The 17,114-nt window shown below is 39.8% G+C and overlaps 1 protein-coding gene across 4 annotated transcripts in view; it reads left to right on the top strand.

The window, feature by feature from the left end:
* Positions 1-15,750, top strand: part of FILIP1 (filamin A interacting protein 1) — a 111,326-nt gene extending 95,576 nt beyond the window's left edge. For 2 of the 4 annotated variants that reach the window (XM_086744708.1, XM_086744706.1), the window contains 2 exons: positions 5,468-5,691; positions 13,458-15,750. In XM_086744708.1, the coding sequence (XP_086600834.1) occupies positions 5,468-5,674 (207 nt within the window). In that variant the 3' untranslated portion in view covers positions 5,675-5,691; positions 13,458-15,750. The remainder of the gene's footprint in view (positions 1-5,467; positions 5,692-13,457) is intronic. The other 2 variants (XM_086744709.1, XM_086744710.1) reach the window with 2 other exon arrangements.
* The last annotated feature ends 1,364 nt before the right edge of the window (positions 15,751-17,114 follow it).

Here is a 17,114-nt window from a genome sequence, read left to right as displayed (position 1 = left end):
TCAGGAGTCTGCAGACCCCTACAACACGCCTCTTCAGGCATTTCTTTCCAAGCTGAAATGTCAAAGTGTATTTAAGATACTCTTCCACACTTTGGAGAGAGGCTGCCATTCCCATTTAAGTCCCCTGACTTAAGAAAACTTGCGTTTGTCATACGGATTTATTTGGGACTGCACATGCACGCTCTCTCACAAATATAATGTACTGTAGATACTTTACGGTACAGTATTTTCCTACATATTAGAGGCAACTGCTCATTTTAAAAGTCTTGAATTAATTAATTTACAAACTCCTTTGTCTCTCAGAAGCTTGGAAAGCTTTTTTTTTAAGAGTTCCTCACTTTTTTACTAGATGTCTGTCTCTACTGTGATGATGCACTGAACCGTGGCAGACGAAAGTTTTTTGTTTTATTTTCATCTGGCTAAAGAGTGGTTTCTTTCTTCACTTCATCCTCCCTCATTTGGAATGTAAGGAAAACAGTTCAACCGTAAGATTTACCTTATCTTATGCTTCCCTTTGTTTTTTAAGTTCCCTAGTCAGATAAGCAGGGAACTTCCAACAAGCCCAAATGTGCCTTAATCTCCTGGAAAAAAAAAACAAACAAGTTGTATATTCGCCATCTATTCTGCAAATGACTACTTTACAAACACATTTCGATACCCCTACTCAGAAAAAATAAGTTGTGATCATTTACTCAGTAATCCTAGAAGAAACCGATATTGATAGAATTTTGAGGGTTTAAGTTCATAAAATCCATGAAGACAAACTGATACAAAACTGCTTTCTTAGCTTACTGCTTTTAATTTTCTGTTTAATTCTCCCCATACAAGACACTTTGTACAATGTACTAAGGCAGTGTCAAGCTACAAGGGGAAAAATAATTCTGAAATTCTTAGCTCTCATCTGTTGCTATAACAAATCTGCAGTTTCTGCTTTTGTATTTGAAAACATTTAACTCTTCTTCCAATTTGAATTTGTAGCATTATCTTCAGTACTGCAGATGAAGTTAATTTTACGGTGTACACATGATACTTTTAAAGGTTCGGCCTGAGCTGTGGTGTCTCCCTGCATATGTGAGCGCAGAACCAGAGACTGTGGTTTCATCCATCGTGATTTTTTAATCCCATGAATCCCATGGATTAAGGGGTGTTATGATTGTGTTGATTTACACTAATGGTATACATTGTAGAGTAGCTAGAGATTTATATTCCAAGTCGTCTTCTGAGCCTGCAGTAGTTTTGATTTTAGAGAAAATGAGGCCCTGATCTAAAGACACAGGCACCTGAAGGAGAACTTGGGAAATTTTTGAACACTTAGCCAAAATGATCAACTAAAAAAGGCACCAGTTAGCGACCGTGTCTCCACTAGCACCTGAACTCACTGGACCCAAACGTTTTGGAGGCATTTATGTTCTGCCTGCTGCATAAGCCCGGGGCTGGCCAGCTGAGTGCTGGCCTTGTCACACCAGCATTGCCACTCAGTGAGGTCCAGTCCCACAGGGATCTCCAGGGCAGAAGCTGAGGTGATGGAACTATTTGACCAGTTGGACTGAATTCAGCATTTAACAGGACCGTTGCCACTTTGATTAAAGAAAAAAAGAACCAAACCTAAGCTGGTTAACCGCCTTTTATACAATAACCTATGGATTTGGGTAATGACTATAGAAGTGGAAAAAATGGAGTTTGGTCCTCCTTAGCTTGATTAGAGTCAAACTCACTCCCAGGAAAATACTTGGACTACCCTAGCAGACCTTGTAAATAATTTTTTTTATTATTATAGCTGGATCACAGCACAACCAAAAATCCAAGACTATGAGAACAAGAGGATATGCAGACTAAAATAAGCCTGAAACTGTAGCCTGTTAGTCTTCCCTTAGCACATTAGCTCAAGTCCCTGTTCCCAGGACAGTTCATGTAGTTTTACAGTAAAAAACGCACAGAATAAAAACAAATATTATTTGGGGAAAAAAACAACTGTGGAGCCTATATCCTGTTTTTTGATTTAGGCCTTCCATTTGGCTGTAGGATTGCTGTTGAATTTGGATCTTCTCTGGCTACCAGGATAGGTGTTAGTCCTATAATCACTTCATCCCTGTGCTCCCCGTCTCCGACAAGCCTGGCATCCAGTGCAGGCTGTTTATGCTGCCAGGGTACGCAGTGAATCCAGCAACATGGAAGTCTGCAGGGAGCAGAGGGAATCCCGGCTGCAGCAGAGCCAGCGTAGCAGCAGGGCACCAGCCATGCAGAGTGTCCTGTGACCAAGGCAGCAGGGCACAGCTGAAAGGCTGTTGGATGCCAGAGCTAGCTGAGCACACGTCAAAGCTGCTATAAGGCTACTTTCATTTGGGCAGTGTTTATTTTGAGATCAGCATCTACATTTAGAGGCTTATTTAGATGAGGCTCTGAGCAACAGATCTAGTTGAAGATGTCCCTGCTCCTTGCAGGGGTGTTGGACTAGATGACCTTTAAAGTTCCCTTCCAAACCAAACCATTCTATGATTCTATGTTTTAGCTCTTTGCAGGTGTCCCATAAATACTCGAAGCTTCTGTTAGAGGTACTAGAGATCCAGGAGTGAGCTCACTTGCTCATACAGAGGTGCATAGTGCTATCTACATGCAGCTGAGATGCGTGCATGAGGCTGGGAGGTGTGACACAGACCTGTACCTTCCTGCAGTGGAAGATGATGGGATACCTCAGATGGCACAGGATGCCTCGGTGTGGGCAACTGAGTCAATCCCCAGTCATCAGTCCCCTTATCATAGAATCATAGAATGGTTTTGGTTGGAAGGGACCTTTAAAGGCCATCTAGTTCAACCTCCCTGCAAGGAACTGGGACATCTCCAACTAGACAAAGCAGCACTGAGCCCTGTGTGCTGGCTCGGTGGAGCCTGGAGTGTGATTCAGCTGAGATGCTGCTAGCTTCAGTGTGAGCTGAATTGCCCGCTGGGCTCCACTGACTAGATCTCCAGTCCCACCCTTTCAGTATTCAATTGCCTACACATACTTCTTCAGTGTCATTTTAAGTGCTGTCAAGCAGCCTGCTTGATTTCCAGCTGCTTTATCAGAGGCTGCAGGTCTCCTTGGGTCCTCTGTCTTATTTACCAGCCCTGTGCAGGTAGCTTGAATAGCCCAGGGCATCTCAAAGTGCATGAGATACCTGTGTTAACCACTGAACTGAAACATTTCTGTTCAGGTCAAGCTGGTCCCTGATCTGATCGAGAACAAGTGCTGAAAAAGCACCTTTGTTACAAAAATATTCCAAAAGTAAATGTGTGCATGAAAGCACTCTGTGTGTGTGTCAATAAAATGCATTAAGCGGGATTTGTCATAAACCTGAGTGTCTCCAGTGAGTGCTGGTTATCGACCTAACCAGCTTAGCGGCTGCATCGATTTGTCTCACTCCTGGTAATGTATCTGCTAACCACGCTCTGGCCCCGTGTGCTGTTCCAGCACTGTGCACGGCCCGTTCAGAGCCAGCCAGCATCACTACGCGTCCTGCGGGGCCACGTCTTGGGCGCTCCATGCTGGCTGGGTGAAAGTTGGTTTCTGGTTGGAGCCGCATTCCTGTATCAACCAGAAAACAGGGCTGGAGGGAATTGCTCAGAGCTTGGTTCTTGGAAGGAATGACCAAGAGACAGGGAGTCCTGTGGGTTCTCTGCCGCAGACACTACAGACACATACGGAGTGTCCTCTCTGCTTGCTCACCCTGTCGCACTCGTCCAAGGGGACTGCTTGCCGAAGAGTCACCTTTGTGCCATTTCACTTAGCAAACACTAAATGCTGTTGCAGCTGCATGCAAAGCAAGCGTTAGCTTCCATATGGTAAACATGTTAGTGTGCTGAAAGGAAGGCAACTAAGAAATTTAAAGCAAGTTAGAGCTCTTTTCAAAGTGCTTTTGAGTGATTTAGGCTTGAAATGAGTAACTTGAAAGCGCCCAAATCCTTAGTTAATAATTTACATGTGAATAAAGCTGAAGAAATGCCTGGGATTCCAGCTACTTCATTTGATTGCCTCATGTTTACACACTGTGGAGCTCTTTCAGGGACTACAAGATGTTTGTCATTTGGGTTCCCTGGGATGTTGACATATTTTCCAAGGCTGATGGAATGCATTTGCATGTTTTGCCCTACAGAATTGTGTGGGCCTAACTTGTTTTGACATCTACATGTGAGTTCCATATTAGCCTTTAGACCCTATTGTAAATGTTGCTTCTAGTTATTGAACATGGCTTCCTTCCTGCCAGGCAGACAGCATTCAAGTTTTCCAATTGTGATTTTTTTGTGTGTGTGTACACATGGAGTTTTGAACCGTTCTTAGAAGATTAAGGAATAGTTTTCCTTTGAATATTCAGGATGCAGACAGAAGGGTCTGATGCTACTGGCTGGAACTCCTTTGGGAGAGAAAAATGCATTTTTTGAGAGCATTTTTAAGTAAATGTGTGAATACATGTTGCAATCAACGCGATCCCCTAATCCAAGCTATTTCAGCAGTTTAGTTTTATTTTGCTGACCTGTTGTAAGTTGCAGAATTTAGTCATTTAGCAGATGGGTCTAGCTAGGATTCCAGAACCTTGTGAAAAGTGTTCTCTTTTGTGAGATCAAAGTCTTTGTCCATATCTGAACAGAAAAAAGTCACATATGAAATTCAGCTGAGACACTGAAGTTGTCAGCGTTAACATTTGTGTCTGTGTTGCACACTGCAGAAGATAATACACGTTTTCCTTTCAGAATTGTTACGGTTTCTTTAAGTCATGGTCCATAACGGGTAGCTTCCAGTTTTGGCCTTGCAGAGTATGTGCACCTCAATGGAGGTGGAGAATACCAGTTGGCCCTTCTGAGTTTTTTTGTCCTATCCAAGTGCTCCTTGTTTGCTTACACAGTGGGATTCAGTTGCCTAAACATATGTACTTATTGCCATTTTCAAAGCTACAGGATAGCCCGTCAGGCGTCCAGCTGGTGCTTCAGAAGGTCACAGGTCCCTGGTAGGAGCCGTGTTGGATCTGACAGCCTCATGCTTGGGTCCTCAACCACTTATGCAATTTTTATTTTTTTTTGTTCTGAAGTCCTCAAACTTGAGGTTAAGTGTGCATGCCCATGCTAGTCCGTGTAAGATACTAATATTGTACCTGTCTGACAGCTAAGCCAGTGTTTTGGTTGCCTCTAAGGCCATCCTGCACTGTGTTGTGCTGTGGAACCAGAGTTTTGCAGGGATTCCCATACCTATGACATCTTGATCCAAAACACCGGATCTCAGCTCTGAGAGATTTGTTTGATCTCAGCTGTACCTTTGGTCCTACTCTAGCAGGATGTGCTACAGCCAGGTTCCTACTGTGAACATTAATTTGCTAACAGATGTGATTTGGGACATTGTTGCTTGAGAAGCAAATGAAGAACCAATAGAAAGTACAAGATGAGCATGTACGAGAAGAAAAAGTCCTCTGTTCATGTAATTTGTCTCTCTCTTTTGCAGACAGGACAGGATGGGTCATCCCCGAGACCTGCACCTACCCGCATTCCTGTGTCAAAAGGTATGAAAGCAGGAAAGCCAGTAGTGGCAGCCCCAGGAGCAGGAAATGTGACAAAATTCGAGCCTCGTGCCGAGACTCAGTCTATGAAAATAGAACTGAAGAAATCTTCAGCCAGCAGCTCTGCCTCCCTGGGCGGGGGTCAGGGCTGATGGCGGTGGCTCAGGGGGTATGTTCTGCAGGTTTTACTGCTCCCATGGAAGTCATCCCCCTGTGTGTGTAGTTGCTCACATCTGCCTGTACTAATGGAGTCCTGCAGCTGTCACTTACCACAAACTAATAAGTGTGTGCACTGACTACTTCAGTAACAACATCCTTTTGTTTTCTTACTGAAGTTTAAAAAAAAAAAACCCATCAAAAAGGCAGTTGTACACCAGGAAGATTTTCAGTCTGTGAAGTAAGGATGGGGCAGCTGCACCAGGTTATTAATCTAGCCCATGATTTCTTAATGATAGACTTGGTCACTTTTTAACTGACTGAAGGAAGTTTGGTCACTTCTACATTGTCTTCCACCTTAACGGATCACTTTCCACCTTCACTAATGCATGGGACACTTTCCATCCTGCCTGTGAGCACATTTTTCGAGATGTCATGTTGTCTAGGGAAGCAATGCCAGGAGACAGTGCACCTGAGGTCCTATTCTAGTGAAAACTAGTACCTCAGGTGCGAGAGGGAGGAGAAGAGAGAAAGGATGGGTGCCTTCTCTCTAGGAGTCTCCCATCCAAATCAGCGTTTCTCAGTGGAGCTGCTTTCTCAAGGGGGTTACAAAATTCAAGGGGGTAGGGAGGTTCTGCAATGTTAGGCAGCAGCAGTAGTAGGCAGCAGCTTATTTCTTACAAAGGGGGGTAAGGCTTGGAGAGAGTAGTTACAGCCAGGTCCTTGACTTACACACACTGGGTTACTGCCAGCTCAGAGGTCAGATGAAGGCAAGTGAACCAAAAGGTGTTTAGTCTTTAGAAAAAGCTTGAGAAACATTGATTGAGGTAAAATCATTGCTGTCCATTTGTGCCTGCTCCAAAGGCCACTAAAGGCTATGAAGCAAGTCACTCCATTGACTTCACTAGGTTTTCAGTTTTCCTGGTTGGATGATCTTGTGCCACATTTAAACCTTAGTTGCCAAGCATCCTTGTATCTTCGAGGGGAAGTCAGCACAGACTGCTGGTGGCAGCAATTGCTATCTAAAGGCACAGCTCAGGTACGGACAGCGGAAGAGATAAGGTTTGGTATGGAAGTTACTCTCAATTCTCAGTTGTTTGAAATATTTTGTCTTAAATACAGACCGTCTCACAATACCATGGAGATTCATCGTTTTTCCTTCCTTCTTTGTGATTTCCTCATTTATATGTTTGCATTTTTAAGCATGTTTTAAGGAATTGTTCCAGCATGGAAATGGTGTGGATGCCACTGATTGCTGTGATTGTTTATTTAATAAGTTATTAAAGGACATTTCCATTAAGTGATCAATTTCCACAGAAGAAAGTCATAACCAAAAGAAATGGAGCCAAGTAGACTGATAAATGAGGGTTTCAAAGCTTGTATAATACCTCGGCCATCACAGCAAGCTGTAAAGGACCCAGTGGTTAGGAATAGCTTTCAGAAGGCAAGGCAGGAAGACCACCAATAAATAATAAATACAATTCACAGAAAAGAAAATGCACCAGTGGGTGAAATATTAAATGGTGTTCTGTCTGGGAGAAGAGATTTGATGGAACGATCTGCCACAGAAGGTCAGCAAAATTATATTCAGTCCAAGCAATGTTTAGTCTTCAGTCTGCACGTTGCTTTGCTCTCCAGTTTAAGATCCAGATACGGCCATTATCCCAGCGCAAAGCTGGCATTTTATTATTCACATGAAGGACATTTTGTCTGTGGTGTAAAAGCTGCTGCCGCGTAAGAAAAGAAGTAGGTTTCAATTTTCACACATGTAGTACCTGCAATACCTGCTAATTTTAAGGTTCTGGTTTTTACAACATCTGAAAATTGCATTCGTATTAGTAGCATTTTTCATAACACTCCGTTCCCAGTATTTCAGCTAAAACTTGGAAACTGGAATTAGTAAGCAATGTGAATTACTATGCCAGAAATACATCAGATCCTCTCAACTAATTGTTATCACTTAAAAGCCTCAAACTGTCAATAAATTGTTGCTGAGATCTTACTGTTCTTACTGAAACATAGACTTTTTTTAGCAGATGTTTGAAGAAAACACATTATTAAGAGCTGTTAGCTGGCTATTCACTCTAAATACTGGCAGTGAAGCAAGTCTTCAGGTCAAAACAGACATTTAAATAACATTGCAAGCCCCAAGCTAATGTGGCTTGATACAGTAATGAACTACAGCTGCCTTAAGCCTTCCTTTTCAGATCCTTGTTTCAAAGAAACTTAGTTCCTTAGTTAACTGTTACTGTACACAAGGCAATATTCTATGTGCGCCTGTGGTTGAAAATTGTATTTGTTTTGCTTGAGATCTAAGAAACTAATTCACCTGAAGAAACAAACCAGCCTTACCTGAATTCCAGGACACATAAATGAGCACAACTGAACCAGAACTGCAGGCACAAGTTGGGGATTACTCTTGTACAATCAGTAGGATTTAATGAGACAGACTCGAGAAATTCCAGACAGGTCAGACTAAGCATCCTGTTATTTTTTCCGAGGGGCAGCACAACAAAACGGAACTTTTGCTCTGTAGCAGAAGCCCAAAGAGTTGGAATCGGGCAACTGGTTTAACCATTAGCTAAAAATAGGTATTGAGTTGTACTTATCATTTTCAACACCTGTTTCAATTGACCTGAGATTCTTCTTTCTTAAAAGTAGAAGAAGGGTAAGATGAAGAAAAAAGAAAGCCTATGGTTCAGAAGTCTTAAAAGTTGATGTGTAGCTCTATTGTATTTGAATTAATGGCAATTTCCTCTGAATCTGAAGACAATTATGTTAGTGACTACAGTAAGATTCTGCATTCCGTAGGTCAGCTCCAGAAGGCAACCATGTCTAAAGACAGTGCCTAAGCCCCAGAAGCATCTTCCTGAAGTTCTTCCACTGCACTTGTCGAGTCAGTGTTTCAGTTGTGGCTCAACTAGCACTGCAGCCTCTGCACCTAATTGAGATCCATAATCTAGGCATTCTTGTATTTCCTGTAAGGGCTTTACCTCAAGCCACAATTTCATGCTCACTTAAAGCCAGGATGTAACCCCACACTGGAGTCAAAAGCTGTAGTCCTGTCTCTGTCACCTCCAGCCAAGAAAGTATGCACTTCCTTGTAGTTGTCCTTTGAGCTGGTTTGAGTGTTTGAACTTAACTGGGGAACTAATCTGAACTAAAAGGAATCTGGCAAAAAACATAAAGGCTAGCTTTAACATAGTCCAGGCTCTCAGGTCAGAAAATGAAAGAAGGCAGGCGTAGGAAACCACTGGCTGTTTTAAAGTGACTGTGGAATCATGATGCCTCCCAGTAGATCAAGTACCACACAAATGTGCGGGTAGTGCTGCTTATTCCAAAAAGCTTCTGACTGAAATCTTTCTTCAAAGGTAAGAGATGGGTCCCTCTTTCTCACCAGTACTTCAGGAGACTCAAACCCACATCACCTTCTGCCAAGTTCACTGGTAGCACTGACAGACACTTGAGGGGGAAGAAGGTGGCATTCTCATTCCCTCCTGTAAAGGCTGTGCTGTTCTGCATGGAGGGCTTCAGTATTCATTAAGCAGAAACAAGGGAGTGGTTCAGTGGTCAGGATATTGAACTAGGAGGAAGGAGACCCCCTGGATTCTGGTCCCTGTTCCAAAGCCTGCCTTTGAGCCTGGTCTTTAGTGAAAAAAACACTTATAAGATGAAGTGTCTGTGCTCATCCATCCCTCCGTCTGTCCTTCATTGATGAATAACATTGAACACATCAACCAATTTCAACCAAAGCTGACAAAGCAATAGGCGTCTCCAGAATAAGAAGTTCTTCCAGTTTAATGAAAAGGGCAACAAAGAAGAGGAGCAAGACCTTAGCAGTGCCCTACTGTGGGGAAGAATGTAGCATGAGTTCACTTTCATTCACCATCAAAGAATGAGCACAAGAGAGCGATGTCAGAAATACCACAAGGACAAGCTTTGTTCAGACCTCAGATTTTACTGGGCACCAGAGAACCAAACTCTGAGACACCAATCCAATAGGAAAATATTAGGGGTTTTATTTACAGGGCTTTTTGTGTATTCTACATTAGTGGGTTACAACGTGGAAACCAAGCCTTCCTCTGCCCACGTGATCATCTAGAATGACTCATCCTCATCCTTTCTCTTTCTTACCTTTTTCTCTGTATTGATTTTTTTTTTTTAATGAAGTGGAACAATTTCAGTAGCAAAATGCACTCAACTCAGAGTAATAATGATAGTTCCAGTGCTTCATCAGGAACTGAGCTGGCTGAGAACCAATCTTTGTATTTTTGGTAGGATTGAATGTCAGCTGGAGAGATGTCCTGTTCTGGGTGACTGCGTGGCCGTATAAGCAGTCTTGATAACTCAGGCCAGTAGTGGGAACATACGGCTTAGGACAGCAGTAAGGTGCAGAGGCAGAACAGCAGGGAAAGGGCCAACCCATTCATCAACAGCATACATGGACTGAGAAGGTGCACCCTCATTTCTCCAGATGATCTCTGTGCTTTTAAATCTAGCTCCTAAAAATTGTCCACTGTATTCTGTAGATTAGATCCTGTCACGTGAATTACTGTTACATATGAGTATTGCTGATGTAGTCATTAGCAAAGCAATAGATTTGAGTATGTATGACTGAAAATGAGGGAGCACAGAACTTCATCCCTAATGCCTGGGGGATTTATCTCAGATCAGTGAACACACTAAGTAAATAATAGAAGAAACCCACAATTTTTATTTATTTGTTTTGCCCACTTTTTTTTTTCCTTTTGTGACACCCATTAGTGTGATTTTTCAAAAAACAAATAACACTTTGTGACTCTTCTGAATATGCCCATAGAGTACGCATGTATTTAAACTTCAAACTACTTACAGCACATAGTAATTAGCATCATGTGAGTAATCTCTAAAGTCACGTTAATATGTTGACTCATGCCAATTGGATGCCAAACCATATGTTACTGCCTGAAATATGCGACACATGTTCTAAAACATGCTCAATATTTACATGAATATTTGGTAATTCTGGTCAGATGTGGGAGAGCATGTCTTTAAAGAGAGTAAGCTACTGTCCTGCTGCGTTTCAGATGCTTGGCATAAGCTGCAACAGTCAGGACAATTTTCAGACCAATTATATGTTCCTATCACACATCAGTGGCCAATTTCATTGAGTCGGTTTGAAACTCTTAGTTTGCTGGCAGGAGTTTCTGTGAGCTCATCTTTCAAACTTGTTTTCATTTAGGGGAATGTTCTTCTCCCCTACATCAGTGTGAGTTACCCTCTTTCCCTTAATTTTGCCTGGGCTCTCTCAGGCAAAACTCTATGCAAAGTTTCTCATTCTAGATTATAACTTCACTTTGAATCTTTTCGTACACCCTATGTGCTGCTCTTACTTGGCTTTTTGGAAGATGCAATCAGGGTTAACTACTCTCAGATGCAGAGCGATCAGCTCTGAGAGTCAGGTGTGAATCACTCAGGTATGAATGGTTCTTCACTTTAAAATCTCTCTTCAATAGGATTTTAAAAATGGAAATAGTGATGTGTGGTTCTCTTCTGTTGCTTGGGCGTGCGTTGTCTGTGGGACATACAGTTTTGTATCATCTGGTTTTATTTGTATATATTGTAAGAAGATATTAAATTTCATATGTTAAAATGTCAGTTGATGTGCTTCATTATATGAATGGGTACGTTTGATAGGCCAGCTGTTAATGTGTTTCCCGGAGAAGTTCTGATTTACATCAGTGGGACTGAAAGCAGAATTAGCAGTTTTACATTAACATCATTTTCTTTTCCTGTCATTAAAATAAATTGTTTTGTTTAAGTGAATCCATAGCCCCTTGAAATGTTCACTTCTATAACCCTAGAAAAATGTATGTAACCATATTCCTACAGATACAATCATATTCCTACAGAGAGTGGTCCTACAGAACTCTGACAAAATCTACGCTACTATAATTTTAGTTTAATTACTGTTTGGACACCTCTTTTAATAACTACTCTGTGTGTGTGTGTATAAATACATGTATTTATTTATATATATTAGAAAATTTTACATTTTTAAAAATTAGAAAAACTAAGAGCATACATACACATGTGTGTGAGAAATGAATGAACAAATGAATACTACAAGTGGAAATTATTTGATGTTTTAATTATTTCTTCTACTCTGTTCTGCATAATTGCTATATTTGGTCTGTAGGAAGAAGACTGATTGAGAAACCTACTGTAGTTTTGCTGATCATTCAGTGATTTGGCCTTTACAAGAAGCATTATATTTTTCTGCTACCCATTTAGTTTTCAGAATTTTGTATCTAAACTCCATATTAATATATATTGTACATAGTGAATATTTTATATAGAGTTTGTGTGACTCCCATTGAAGTTAATGGGACATTTCACCTGAGGTTACAACCTGTTATTAAGTAAATGCAGCTTTTTACATCATATTCCTCAAAAGCTTGAAGTTCGAGAACAGCACTGGTTGTAAGGTACATTTTTACTGTAGTTTCTGGTTCTTTCACATCTATTGCTCAAATTTGGGAGAACAGGTATATATATCTAGTTGAAAATAATTTGTTAATGATAAATTATATGGAAAATAAAAACTTTTTATTTGGGAAATTCTATTATTTAATTTACCTTAACATACGTACTTGAATGTTGTCTTAGCCCTGCTTTTGTGATTCAGTATGTATGAAAAGCATCACTGGAATCTGCCATCTAGTGGCAATGTTCTGGCATTAAGAGTACATGGAAAACTTTTTTATTTTCTTTCCTCATAATGTAAGTTAATCAGACATCTTGCAAATATTAGGAAGCAGAAAAACGCAGAAGTCAATAGAAGCAGAAAAGGGAATAAATGTATTATTAGTGTCATTTCTTGGGTCGTGTAAATTTTGAAAAATCTTTAGGCTATTAAAAGAGGAAGGAATCTTTAGAAAGAAAACAAATAATTTCAATTAAGAAAAGGAGTGTTTCTGAAAATGTATTACTGTATTTTCTAGTTAGCATTGGTACAGTTATATTATTTGAAATGCATAAAACACACCTTTTCACAGAAAACCATCATTGATAGCTAAATTCTTATATTTTAAAAGTTGCCTGTAAGAGCAGTGTATATAGGTAGAAGACCAGAAGACCATGCCATTAGTATTTCAGCAGAGCCCAGAGATTAATCAGGATCAGGGATCTCCTGCATTACACACAGGGCAAAGTTAAATCCAGCCTTTCAAAGACAAAAGCCAACACTTAGTTCTGCGTGCTGTGGCTGAAATTTATCCCCATTAAAGTCAGTAGCAAAAGTCAAGCAGACTTGCTGAATAAAACCAGCATAGGTTCCTAAGCCACATTTCAATAAAAAATTATAATTGACCTCATAGCTCTTCCTCATCCCCATTTCAGAATTGCCAGCAGGTTTATGATGAATTTGCTCAGATAGGGCACAAGAGATCCAACTCCAAGTCTTCCTCTACTTGATTCGGATGTGGGACTGGAACGCTGGTGTTCCTGTGGTTTAATCCATTCAGCTATGCTATTCTTTTTCCCTATAGACAACTGAGTGATGGTCTTGACATTGAAGTGGAAGCCAAGGGCTCCTCAGTCCTAGCTGGTACTCATTTAGTTTCCCTTTCTAGCGTTAGTCAGGACAGTTTTTATCAACCAGTGATGTGAGAGTAAGTCTGCGAGACGTTTCTAGAAGAAAAATACTTCACACTGCCGTTGTAATTGTTCTTCTTTAAAGTAACTTGCAATGCACTTGCGGTCTCATAAAACCAAATGTTTTGATCTCTTTTCTTTTAGAGAGTGTCATCATTCACCAGTTACGCATGAACTCTAGATGAGTTACCACCCCGCCATACGCTCCCCACTACCCTCCTTGCCAGTTGGACGGATCCACCGTAGAAGCTCTCTACCATCAACACCAGGGTCACTTGTGCTACTGATTATTCGTGGAAGTATTTATTGCTTCCATTAGATTTTATATATATCTTTTCTTGGTAGAGCTTTAAGAATGAAGGGCCTTGCTGATATTTTTAAAGTACATAGTCGGAGAGAGAGAAGCAGTCTTTCTGCCAGCTGAATTTCACTTTTATTTGCAAAGCCTAAGGCACGTGCTTGATTTTGTTTGATGTTTGCCATATAATTTATTTTTATAATACACTTTGTAAAGTAACTGTCCCAAGTTGCAATTCCTGTTGTCCATGGAGCATTTATTTGTAGAATACACTGTCAAATTCGCAATTTGATATTTTTGTAATAGAGAGTATGTAAAGAAAGAAAAATTTAACTTCAGCAATGTTTTGTGTTTAAATGGGAAAATATTCAGCACATTTTTTTTTTTTTTGCCACCATGAGATTCTGTGAGACAAAATACTCTGAAGACTGCTGTAAGGAATTTGTACTGTTGCAGAATATGTCTTGCACTGTGTGATGGTTTGGCATAAAATGATGTATTGAAGTCCAATGCCTTGAAATACAACCAGATTTACTCATTTTAAACAATGTAAGCCAGTTTTTAAAGCTGTGATTTTTTTTTCTATATAATGTATGTTTTTACTTCTGCCTGTACCAAAAAAGTTGACTTTCATTACACTGTAACTAATAAATTTTCACAACTATGCAAATGTAATCAAGTGTTTGAATTTTAACTCTAATTTCTTAAGGTTGACAGTACTCATATATGTATTTGTTTATAGGGACAGAATATATGGCTTCGGAAGTTCTTTTTTCTGACTGTGATGTACATAGTAAAACTGTTTCAGACGCTAAGATACGGAGAGGGATCTCTCAGCAAGCCCCCCATGGTTTCTGAGCTTGTGCTTTCACTGCATTGGCAGAGATGTCCGATTGGTGTGATGAGAATATTTAGTCCAGGCTAGCAGGGCTGTATAAATGAGATGCCATGCACTGCCATACGCCCAAGGGTGCATTTTACACTGGTGGCTGTAGCTTTGCAAATAGCATTCAGAGAGTTATGTGGCAGCTATACTTAAAATGATTTTTGAATGAATTATGTATAAAGCTGGATACAACCCAGGCAGGGTCTCTTTTTCTTAGACATTTCATAATGAATTATTTTTCATCTTAGTCATTGGCACATATTTAAAATACTGCAGATTTTTTAATTGCAAAGCTACTGGGAGAAATGACTTTTTGGAAGGGAGAACGGTGTTGGTTGCAGGAGATATGCTGTGGGACACCAGAAAAAGTGCATTGATGCAGCATCCCACTGAGATGAGTAGGCCAGTTCATCTTTGAAGCTGTAATAACACACTGCTGTGTAGTCAATTTAATCTTCATGGGAGCCATGGGAGCTGCTTTTCTTCTAGATATGAGTTGTGCAGCAAATGCTGACATTGTAGAGAAGCAGGATATTCTGGGACCTGTATAAACTTTCTTGGAGTGAATCTGCATTGTAAAGAGTTTGCTAATACAGCTATACAGAGTAATCAAAATAAATACTGCTTATCCTTGCAAAAGAGTAATTTTGTTGGTATATCTTATACTTCAGCTGGTACACCAAGTTTTTTGAGTGGGATTTTTTTTTTTTTTACGGCAGACAATGTGTGCCAATAGCATAGCTGTGCCTGTAGATCGTATTTTAGAGTGAGTTGAGAAGAATGCCAGCTTTCAGGGAGTAACGCAGCTGAGGTGAATAAAGTTTAGTATGTGCTACATTTCAATTTACTGCACAGTAGAATTAATGTAGTAATGACCCAGGTCATCTGTTTTCAAGGCATTACTTGAGAACCAAAACCTATCCATGTTAAGAATGACACTGAGCTCATCCAGGATGAAATCGCCAGCTATTTGAAAGTGACAGAGACGTGCCTGAAATAAACTTCAGCTTTTAAATAGGAGTAAAATATAAGTAAAATCTTATTCTGAAGTTGATTTAAAAGGTCCCTATCAAGGTAGAAAATATTTTTCCTTGTCTAGATTTTAATATAAAGCTGATTCAGTATGAGTGTATATATAAGTTGTCCCCTTTTGATTTATGCTTCCTAAAGAAATATATAAACATTTACGGTTTTGCAAATACATTAAGTTTTTAAGCTTTACAAAATAAAGGTTTGTTTAATGCATAAATACAGTTGTGGTGTATTTGAAATTATTTAGATCTTAATTTTTTTTTTTTTATGAACTGTAGTACTTTAGAGTAGGAGACTGGTAACACTGTTCATAAAAGATCCGTGGTGATACCCACTATTTCATTGCTGATAATGGTTTATGCAGGTAGAATAATAAACTGTGATCTGACACCTGGCAAGCAGCTGTAGTATTTCACAGAAATGCCCAGAGGGTAAAACTCACATGTGCAAAGGCTGCATTTCATCTTCAGTGTATTTATGTTCCTGGTCAATTTTTTACATTTCCTAATTTGGATTTGAATCTAAAACAAGTAAGTAAAGAAAGTCCATTAGCCACATAATTAGCCTATATTTTGGGGATACTCAGGAAGAAATCTATTAATAAAGACTAAAGATGTGATTAATTTCTACAAGTACTGTCATTTTAAAGGAAGTAATCAGGAAGTGGTCTCAGACTAAGACCGTGTAGGGGCTACCTTGGGCTATAGATATCGGTAGCTTTTAAGCAACTGAAAACCAGTGAAAGATCTACTTTTGTCTTAAAGATCTCTTACTATCTAAAGAGGATTGAAAGACTTGTGTTAGTATAATTAGGGGTGATAAAATACCATGCTTCAATCCATTAAAAAACTCAAATACTTTGATTTCTAGAGAAAAACTCTTCAGGCAGTGAGTTTTCCTTTTGCCACATCGTGAAACACAGTCGGACCAAAGAGGAGACAAAACTGCCTGTTTTGTAGAACCATCTCTAATGTAGAAAACAAGATATAAAATGCAGGTTACTGCCCCAATTGTTCCACCTCCTACTGTGAATCGCTGGGTTTTGTCTCTTCTTCTGAACATTTAAGTTGAAAACTTCATATTTAATGCTTCGAGATTTGCTCCTTGAAATAATCCATTTGGCAGTCAATGCATTTTATTTGCCTTGCTGGTTGTAAATATTAGGGCGTTCAACTGTATAAGGTTTTATTTCTTTAGATTTTAGTTTTTAAAGTATTAATTATTTACATCTTTCCTAGAAATAAGTGGACAACGTGGCAGGGTAAGTGCCAGAAGATCATTTTAGGAGCTTAATGGGATACAGTGAAAAAGTAAATGCCAATTGGCAGTCTTTTCTATTAACTACAATACATTATTTTTTGCACAATTTTAAGGCTCATTTTATACCCCTGAAATCAAACTTTGGTTTTCAATTAAAATTTTGTAGTTTTAGCATTTATTCTTAGGTAGTCTGATAGATATTTGCTTCTTCCCTGCCTTAAACATGTATCACACCCATGGCTATGTAGTACGTCTGTGTAGCACTCATTGCTAGGTGAATGCCTAATAAATCAGTTTGCCATTCCACATATTTCAAAAAGGAACA

Source organism: Chlamydotis macqueenii, chromosome 3 (assembly GCF_036417535.1).
Source record: "Chlamydotis macqueenii isolate bChlMac1 chromosome 3, bChlMac1.mat, whole genome shotgun sequence".
Classification (NCBI taxonomy): Eukaryota; Metazoa; Chordata; class Aves; order Otidiformes; family Otididae; genus Chlamydotis; species Chlamydotis macqueenii.
The sequence above is the reverse complement of the archived record's forward strand: the minus strand, read 5'-3'. Positions and strand labels throughout refer to the sequence as shown.